The sequence below is a fragment of the Myotis davidii genome, unplaced genomic scaffold (genome assembly GCF_000327345.1).
Source record: "Myotis davidii unplaced genomic scaffold, ASM32734v1 scaffold332, whole genome shotgun sequence".
NCBI lineage: Eukaryota > Metazoa > Chordata > Mammalia > Chiroptera > Vespertilionidae > Myotis > Myotis davidii.
Window position 1 is genome coordinate 5,593,960 of NW_006285779.1, and position 10,694 is coordinate 5,604,653.

Sequence of the window (10,694 nt, forward strand, 5' to 3'; positions counted from 1 at the left end):
ACAGCACATTGGTTCCGATGGGAAAGACTCCCCAATACTGAAAGGTCTGCCTGGCACTGGCCAATTTCCTTGATACAGGTTCCTGCCCCTTCTGTCTCTTATCCTTGTTTTGCACAATTTGATGTCAGCATGAGCATAGACAGCTTCTGTTCTTGGAATTAATCATCCAGAATTTCTGTCTTCATAATTCAGGTATGGACATCCAACCTTGGAAAACCAAGATCTTTCTCTCTTGTCGTTATTCACATCCTTGTCATCTTTTACTTGTACATTCATAGACCTAAATCTAGGGATTAGAATGGAAGTGGATGGTGGAAAATCCTTGGATAATACTGATCCTAAATGGTATTTCACTTTCCCAGTGGTATTTTACTTCTGACAACACTAGTCTGTGTGCATGTTATTCCACCTCTAATATTACTGTTGCTGAGCATTCTGCAGCTGTGTTGAAGTTATTCATTTATGTGGTTTGGGCCAGTTTCTGAGAAACAAGCAGAACTAGAGAGCAGAAGAATCCATCAATGCTAGATTTAAACAAAGAAAATTATCTTTTTGGACTTGTCATCCACATTGCCAGTATAGATCTAAAAACACCAGAAACTGATATAATATTGTATGGCAATCATACTTTAACAAAATGGTCCAGAGACATGGAAGCATGGGACAGACTGACAGATCTCAGAGGGAAGGGGGGCAGGAAGCGATTAACCAAAGAACTTACATGCATAGCCCATGGACACAGACAGTAGTGCCCTGAAGGCCTGGGGTGGAGTGGGAGCAGGTGGAGAGGGGCAAAGGAGGGAAAATGTAGGACATCTCTAATACTCTCAACAATGAAAATAAATTTATATTTTTAAAAAGCAGAGTATAGAAACAATATAAATGCAGGGTAGGTAGAGAGCCATAATTCTCAGGGAAGGAGAATGGGGATGGGGAGAATTCTCCAAAACCCTTTGACTATAATATCCATTCCTTGGAGTTTCGTCTAATCAGTTTTCTTTATGTGTTATTTCTGTGGTTGATTTTGTATTTCTAGAGTTTTTAAAATAACATTTGAGGACGTCTGAAAACAAAACATTTGCTCCATTTGAGATGAGTTTTTTACACATTTCAAAAAACAAGGGCATGTTTGGTCATTCTGGTAGTATTTGGAAGTGCATATTTTGCTTGACATTATTTGAAAATTAGATTTTTTTTCTCCTTGAAATAAGTGCAGAAATGCTTCCATATGTTTGAAGTTGGTCTATTAGTTTGCTATGAGGGAAAAAAGAAAAGATACAGTTTATAGCAATATTCATGTGAACATGGTATATCATAATGATGTTTTCTCAAAGTTAGCAAAACAGCTTTTCTATTGCTTCAGTATACTACTAAAGTGAAGAAGATAATATCATTTATTTTAAAATGTTAAGCTGTGATTGAAGTATAAAAAAAATCTAATAAAACTAAACTACATTTTTACTATTTTGATTTCTTATACAAAACTAGAGGCCCGGTGCATGAAATTCATGCATGGTGCAGTTGGGGATGACCAGGCCGGCAGGGGGAGGCAGCTGGGGCAATTAGGCTGGCAGGGGGGGCAGTGAGGGGAGACTGGTTGCCCCTCACTGCCCTCCCTGCTGACCTGGTCACCCCCAACTACCCTCCCTGCCAGCCTGGTCACCCCTAACTGCCCCCCTCTGCTGGCCTGGTCGCCCCTAACTGTCCCCCCTGCTGACCTGGTTGCCCCCAACTGCCCCCCCTGCCAGCCTGTTCGCCCCTCATGCCCTCCCCCCCACAGCCTGGTCGCCCCACGCAACCTGTCGCCCCTGCTGGCCTGGTCGAAGGCAGCCATCTTGTGAGGACATGAGGGTTAATTTGCATATTACCTCTTTATTATATAGGATAAGATATTAAATGAGGATCTGACTTTAATCTTTTTAAATAGCCACAAATCCATATTAAAAATGCTTTGGCTTTTCTATATACTGATTTTTTTCTTATAATAAATTCTTATATGCAAATTAAAAATATTCTTTTTCTGGTCCATATATCTACTTACTAATTTCTGAGCTAGGAATATTTTAATCATTGCAACTTTTATGGTGTATTTTTAATAAATGGTACATCAAATAAATGTCCCTTCATTATTCCAATTTTTTAGGATTTTCTTGGCTTCTTCAGATGAATGTTAGAATGATTTTATAAAGATTCAAAACTATCTGCTGGCATTTTTTTATTAGAATTTTATTAAACCCATAAATTAGTTTAAGAATAATAATTGATTTTCCTGTCTAGGATCATGGTAAGTCTTTGCCTATATTCAATTTTAAAATATTGCTCTGTGAACTACATAATATTCTACATATGCTTCCATTAATTTATAATTATTGATATTATAGATTTTCTTTGAGAGGTGTGGGGAGAAAACATTAGCATCACTTTAAATGTTCCTAACTCTAGTTTACTCATTCTTTTTATAATGCTGCATTTGATAACGGAAGGGTATTTAAGGACTTAATTATCAAGCTACAGTAGAACAAACTATCCAATGCATACGATATCTTCAGATTATAGTATCATAAAGAACCATTTTCTAACTTCCAAAATGCCAAATTAGATGTATTCTTTATTGTCTGTCCAAAGCCTTTTAGCCAAACAAGGTATTGATGATTAAATTTTTCCTCCTAATTTTCTGTGAATGCATAATTTACCATCAATAACTATTTGCTTCAAGTTCTCTGAGACAGAGCCAGAAGGATTGTAATACGTTCACCAATATCAGCCTCAAAAGTCTGTTCCCTGATTGCCCATATGAGCAAAAACATTATTGCAATTAAAAGTTCAGGGTTCAGCCCTAGCCAGTGTGGCTCAGTGTTAGAGCGTTGGCCTGGGGACTGAAGGGTATTGGGTTTGATTCCAGTCAAGGGCACATGCCCGGGTTGTGGGCTTGGCCCCCTGGTGTGCAAGAGGCAGCCAGCCAGTGATTCTCTCTCATCATTGATGTTTCTGTCTCTCTATCCCTCTCCCTTCCTCTTGAAATCAATCTATAATAATAAAAGCATAATATGCTAATTAGACTGGGTGGCTGAACAGCAGAACGACCGTCTAGACAACCTCCAGGATGAAGCAGGGGCTGTGAGAGCCAAGCCCCGAATTTCGTCCATCAGGCCTCTAGTAAAAATATATTTTTTAAAAAATGTTCAGGGTCCAGTTACCAGAGAGGAGAGGGGTTGGGAGGCTGGGTGAAAAAGGTGAAGAATTAAGAAGTGCAAATTAATAGTTACAAAATAGTCAAGAGGATGTGAAGTACAGCATAGGGAATATAGTCAATAATATCATAATAACTATGTATGGTACCAGATGGGTACTAGAAATGTCAGAGGAACATTTTATAAAGCGTATCATTATATGACTACTATGCTGTACACCTGAAACTAATATAAAATCATATTGAGGCCCTGACCGGGTAGGTCAGTTGATTAGAGTGTCATGCCATACACCAAGGTCTCAGGTTCGGTCCTGGTCAAGGCACATCTAAGAATCAACTAATGAATGCATAAATAAGTGGAACAACAAATAAGTGTTCCTCTCTCTCTTTCTCTTTCTCTGTGTATGTGTATGTGTGTGTGTGTGTGTGTGTGTCTGTCTGTCTGTCTCTTTCCCCCTCAAATCAGTTAAAAAATCACATTCAATGTTATTGAAAAAATTTAAAAAAACTTTTAAACTTTGGGGTACTCTCTCTCCCCCCACTTAAACACACCTGTCAGGTCCTCTTAGATGCTCCAGCAGTGTTTCTCAATTGTGTCTTTCCTTCATTCTCACATTTCAAAGTCTCCCAACTTTTACATTCATCTCCTGTCAATTAGTCCACACCTATACCTATAACGTTTACCATAGCAGAGTGAGCTTCCTAAAACTCGATCCTGTCACTCCCTCTCTTGTTTAAACACAGAGTAAATCCAACAAATATACATATGAAAATTGAGCTAGCTGTATTTTATAATTAATATGTTAAGTGCTAGTGATACAAATATAAATAGGATAGGGAAGTGTACCTAGTTGTTACATGATAAAGGCCAGACACACTAGCATCACAGGCTCCTCTGACCTCCTGCCACTCCCTTATCTATTCCCTGACATCCAGCCACACTGGATTCCTGAGAACACACTCATTTTGACTCTTCCTTGCTTTGCTCAAGCTTTTCTATATCTCCCTCTTCATGGCAAAATCCTACCCTTCTTTCAATGCCAGATGCAATGTCATGTGTGATGTGAAGCTTTTCTCAATGCTTAGCCCTCTTCTAACACCAGAGAAGGTAGAACTAACTGCTCCCTTTACTGCTGTTTCATAACAGTTAGTTTGTACCACTAGTGCACACATAGAGATTCTGATAGCTAATTGTCTCAGTGTCTGTCTTCTTGACTTTATTGTGGTTGTCTTATAGCAGAGGCCATGAGTCAGTCACCTTTTGATACCCGCTTTAGCACCTTGTCTTATAAACAGGCATGGAAATGCTGAAGTCTGTGAGAGGAAGCCAGCAAGCAAAGGCGATGCTCAGGCCTTTATGCCTTTTCTGATAAATATGGTAGTATTTTCTCAAGTCAAAATTTAACTTATTTTTGCATCTAAGAGTTATACTGCACTTCTTGGCCTCAGTGAAAACAGCTTGGAGGCAGCACAGGATCCTAGAAAGAGGGTAGGATTTGAAATCAGAGAACCTGGGTTTAGTAATAAGCTCTATGAATTTGAGCTAGTACATAACCTCTATGAGACTCAGCCTCCTCCACTATAAATGAGAAATATCTGCCTACTCAGGTTGTTTTCAGGGTTATGTGAAATTATGCACATACAAAGCTGAAAAAAAATTTACAGTGAGAAAGCATTATAAATGTCAGTGTTATTTTCATTATGGTTATTTTTATATATCAATGGAGACAGCTTTATATAAAATAGTATTTCTATTTCAGAGATTTTAGAAATTATTTTGGAGGAGTAAAGCTCATGTAAATATATTTTAAGTATTTTGTTTCTTTTTAAAAAATGATACTTAGCCCTAGACAATTTGGCTCACTGGATAGACCGTCTGCCTGTGGACTGAAGGGTCCTGGGTTCAATTCTGGTCAAGGGCATGGTACCTGGGTAGCAGACTCCTCCCCGGCCCAGGGCCCTGGGAGGGGCTCATGCAGGAGGCAACCAACTGATGTGTTTCTCTCACATTGATATTTTTCTCTGTCTTCCCCTCTCTTCCACTCTCTCTAAAAATCAATGGAAGAATATTCTTGTGTGAGGATTTAAAAAAAAATACTTATATCTAAGTTTGTCTAGGTTTTCTAATTTTTAAAATATCCTTGGGAGGGGTGTAAAATTTTATCTCCCCCTCTTTATTTTTGGATGATCCTACTTGTAAGATTATTATTAGGTCTCCACTCCTTAGAATATGTATGTGGCCAAGATAGTATTTGAGATGCTAATCTGTTTTTATTCTCCCTGTATTTTTTTCCAGTTTTCCCCTCTCTATTCAAGCAGGTAGCTGATTCTATGCATATTGACTTAGAAAGAGAGCTTGGCAGGGTGGAAAAGAGAATACCCAAGCCTTTTCTCCACCCCTCTTCCTCCAACTGCTTCTCTCTTCCCCTCCCCTCTCCTCTCCCTATCCTAGTCCCTGTCTCATTACTCTTCATCTTCTTTTATAAACTTCACTCTAATGCTAAGTCATAGTCCTGTTGTCCTCTCTCGACCTCTCTCTAGACCTATAGAAACTCAGTCCTCTTCTACCATAATGGCAACGCAGAACCTCTATTTGGACAAAGCAAAAACCCCTTTGCTTATGTCTACACCTGGCAAAGTTATGCTGGGGTAGAGCAGGAATAGGGCCTTCCTGAAAAACACCATCTCCCTTCCCAGTAAGAGTTCTTTAGTTATGAAGTCCTGATTGAAGAGAGTTTCTGTCCGAAGAAAAGTTCTTCAGAGTCTCAGGGTTGAAAGGCATATCTCCCAGCCCATCATAGAAGTATATTTGATATCACTTTATACTTGTATATGTAAATTGGGTTTCCCTGTGCCCTCTTCAAAAGGAGAGGTGTAAGGTTTTTCAGAGGCATCGATTGTGTTCTAATTCTTGGGAAATGTCATCCTTTATTTGTTTTCTAGCAAATCTCAGAGTCTTTAGAGAATACAAAATGGGGCAGATAAGTTTTGATCATAGTGAGAGTGATGTGGGAGCTATCAGGCATGGGCTTGGGAAGATAGACATAGGCATAATGTCCTATAGGGTCTTGAGTTCCAGATGGTAAGGATGTGTGGAAAGCTGAAAGTAGAGTTACCTTTACCTTCTGTACAGTTTACCTTCAATAGCTGTTGGATAGACCATGTTTATAAAAGGGCTGTGGACACTTTCAGAAAGCATAGCTACCCAGGCATTGGCCTGATTTATGTATGTCTCAGCTTATTTCATTTTAACTTTGTAGATATGGTTTGCTTCAAGTTGCAATATCTTTGTTATTTTTCTTCCTTACAGGTTCATGAAGGTGGCAGGAAGCACAGTGGATGCAGTTACCTGGCAACAGTAGGTATTCACCATTTTTGCTCTTATTATCTTTCAGCTGCTGTGAAAATAAAAGATATTACTTGTCATTAAGTTTATATCTGACATTTAATAAACTATTCTTCATCCTCCAAGAAAAAAAGTTAAAACTAACCCCAAAGCTATTCTTATGACACATACTATCTCATAATAATACAATTTTACAAAAACAGCAACACTGACACATTTGGGAAAGCTCAGCTATTATGTACACTTTTAAATCAATCTGTCATCAGTGAGCAGGTGATGGAAATTTGAACATGCCAGCATTTCCCCATAAGCTTTTCCTTAGGAATAAATTTCCTTAAGAGAGGAAATATTGTTAATTACTCAATATATCATATGAAAATATAAATGCTTCATTACATTAATGGCAGTGGTCTTAATTAGTGCCAAGAGAGTCACTAATATAAAGCAAATTAAAAAAAAAGAATATGAAGGGAATGAAGCGGCTTCAAGAGAGAATTAACCCCTCCAACATTCCAGGAACTATGTTACCCTAAGGGGAGATTGACTTATAACAATAATAATCTGAAATATAAATTTACATTTTCTCTAAGTCTCCTTATACCATGTATTCCGGAATGTTCAACATCTTACAATGTCTCACAGTTTTATACTGGAATCCTGCCCTTCCTTTTTGTAAGAAATCTATCCCACAGCATCCTCCAAATCATCTCTCATCTAATGTGGTCTTCATAGCTCAGCTACATGCTCCCATTCTGTGCCCTCAGAGCTATCAACTATGGCCATCTTTCTCAGTTACTCCAACCCTTGCTCCCTAGCCCTCCAATTAGGCAATTGTTTATTGGGCAATAACAACAATGATAATAACAATTGGGCAGGAATTGTCGCAAACTTTTGTATGCCTTATCATATCTCCTCACGACAACCAAATGAGGTAGGGACTCTTTTTATCTCTATTTATGTATGACTTAGAGAAAGTTGTAAAAAATCCAAAGATTGCATAGAAAGTGGCAGAGTTTGGAGTTGAAGTTGGAATAATCTACTAACTATTACTGCTTTGATAGCAATAAATGATCCTTTACTGAAAGTATTACATTCCAGTGTGGGAATGTAAATCCTCTTCAGTGTCCTCATAAAAGGCTCTCTGGATAATGTAGGATAAAGGTTGAACTTGAAGAATTTATAGTGTTTGTAGGGAGAACTAATGAAATAAGTATACAAATATTAATGGGTGAGGCTTGATCAATTATAGCTGACAGGGAGGGATCAGAGAAAGCTCTTCTTCCCTAGTGAAGCACATTTTATCATGCAAATGGAATGAAATGAGCGCAGTATTTTTTATATTGGAGAAATGGATTGTTTTATAAATACATTTTGTTTATTGGCTACTTTAAAAATACTGGCCATCTCTCAAGATATAGATCATATGTTTGCAACTACTCTAAAAATACCCCCAAAGTTTTTAACTCATTTGAGGACAACAAGTAGCACCTGAAATCTGTCATTTATTCCTTCCAGCTATAGTGTTCAGTCAAGATTTGGAACAATTCCAGAAAATCCTGGCCAGGAGGACCTAGTAAAAATTAAAACCAAATGCCATGTTTCTCTAACCCTGAGAAATGCTGAGGTGAAAATTTCTTAATACTGTAAAGTAAATCAAGAATGTGTGGTAGAGGATGTATATAGTAAAGCATTAATTGTAGTGTGTAAAGCATTAATTGTAGAATCATTTCATTGCTGGGTATTTAACCAAAAGAAATGAAAACATATACCTATACTGCACAAAAAGTTTTTATAGAAGGGTTCATAATAGTTTTATTAAAAATAGGCAAAAACTAGAAACAGACCCCGTGCCATTAACAAGAGAATAGATTAAACAAACTGTTGTATATTTGTATAAAGGAATGCTACTCAGCAAGATAAAAGAACAAACTAATGATACACTCCACAAATGAATGAATCTCAACATTATGCTAAGTGCAAAAAGTCATATAAAAATACATTTGTATCATTCTATTTACATGAAATTTTGGAATAGATTTTAAAAATGGGGACATTGACTGCCTCTATCGATGTAGGGGGTAGGGATATGGATTGAGAGGATGTGGGAATTGTCTGGGGTGAGTATAATGTAATCTACATCTTGATAGCAATTTAGTTTTCACAGGATTATCCATTTTTTGAAATTCATCAAATGATATACCTAATATTTATGCATATCATTGTATGTAAAACTTAAGAAAAATAACCATAAACAGATACTGAACTCTAATCAATAGTATGCCTGATGAAGTGTTTAGGATGAAGTTTACCAAAGCCTGCAATTTCCTTTGAAATGCCTCAATACATAAAATAGATCAATGAATGGATAAAGGGATAGATTGATAAATGTGTGGTAGAGGATATATATAGCAAAGCATTCATTGTAATACCATGGTGATGGATATATGGTTTTCACTATATAATTCTTTCACCTGTTTCTGAAATTTTTCAAAATAAAATATTAGGAAAATAGGCCTACATTGTTACACCTAAATACATAATGTTATTTGTTACAAAATAATATATTGCTCTGAAAATATGTATGAGAACATAATAAATGGGAAAATGCTTTTGCCAAGTGAATAAAGTAAAATATACAAGTCATACCCCAATAATATAAAATGCACATTAACTCAAAGAAAATGCACTAATAGATTTATAGTGTTAATCTTTAGGTAGATGGCATATAGGGACTCTTTTATTCTCATAGTTTCTTTTTTGTAGTTTCCAGTCTTTCTGTAATCAGCATGTAGTGCATTTTTCTTCATAATAGAAACCAGCAGTACCCAGCTCCACCCTTCCCACCTCTTATTGCCTCTCTCTAGAAGCATCATCATAATTTTAGCCACTTCTGATACTTATTTCCATATTTCTAAGTAACAGTCTGATCCTGCTGTTTCTTGATTTTTTTCCAATTCAGATATTATCTATTAATTTCCTACTATGGAAAATGAGAATTTAGCTCTCTTACCTCCCTAACTCCTTGCACACTGAAACATACTTACCTTGGTCCATCCTCCAACATTTTACTTAAGTATTGGTGAGATCAGAATTCAGTGCTCACATTTTTATTACTAATAAATATGATTCACAGTAGAGAACGTGGTGTGCTATGGTTACATTTTCTTTCTTTCACTACTTTTTGCTTTCCCTGGAATTAATAACTGTCTTTTTCATTTGCCTAATTTCCTATTAATCTATCCCTAACTCTGTATCAGAGGGTAAATCTCTCTCTGTGCAAACACCCCCAGGTAGCCATCAGTTTCTTCTTGTCCTCCTCTGGTCCCATCTGGACTGGTTGATCTCTGTGCTTCCTGCACAGCTGTTATCCTGGGATCTCCCTTCATCATCATCCTGGGGACTCCTTTGACTCTCTTATTTGTTGGATCCATGCCCTTTTTTTTTGAGGTTTACTCCCTATTTTGGGGGAACATTTTCCCCCAGGAAATTCCTGAGAAAAGATAAATGAGAAGTAAACATGTTGAGACCTTGTATTAGAATTTGATTTATATTTTGGATGCATAAAGATTTCCCTAAGATTTTGATGCGTTGGCTCCATTTTGTTCTAGCTTTCCTTGTAACTATTGAGAAATCCAATGCCTTTTTAATTTCCAATCCTTTTATTTGCCCTGGTTTTTTTTTTCTATCTTGGTACTTTTAAGATCTTTTTGTCCCAAGTGATCCTTTACATGGTTCTCTTTTTATTCTGTTCAGTGGGTATGTGGTGGACCCTGTCAATCTGAAATTCTTACCCTTCAGTTTAGAAATTTCTTTTTGAATTTTTTTTCTTGGATAATTTTTTTCTATTTATTTTCTGTGCTCTCTCTTTATGGAATTTCCACTATCAGATATCAGAAGTCCTCAAACAGTACTCTAATTTTTATATATTTTTCTCTTTCTTGTTTTTTCTTCCATTTTCTGATAAATCTCCTTAATCATCCATATTTTCTGTTGACATTTTCATTTCTATTATATTTCTAATTTCCAAAAGCTCTTTTTAGTCCTCAAAATTTTCTTTTTTTTATGGCTTCATATAGCTTAGTTCCTTATTTCTCTGAGGATATTAATTTTAGTTGTTTATTTAGTTTCTTTTGTTCTTTTCTCTCCCCTTCCTCTTTC

General features: G+C 36.7%; 1 protein-coding gene across 1 annotated transcript in view; it reads left to right on the top strand.

Moving 5' to 3' along the window:
* HPSE2 (heparanase 2 (inactive)) overlaps window positions 1-6,552 on the top strand; it is a 28,945-nt gene extending 22,393 nt beyond the window's left edge. Inside the window, exon 3 of the mRNA XM_015559279.1 lies at window positions 6,501-6,552. Coding sequence (XP_015414765.1) covers window positions 6,501-6,552 — 52 coding nt within the window. The remainder of the gene's footprint in view (window positions 1-6,500) is intronic.
* The last annotated feature ends 4,142 nt before the right edge of the window (window positions 6,553-10,694 follow it).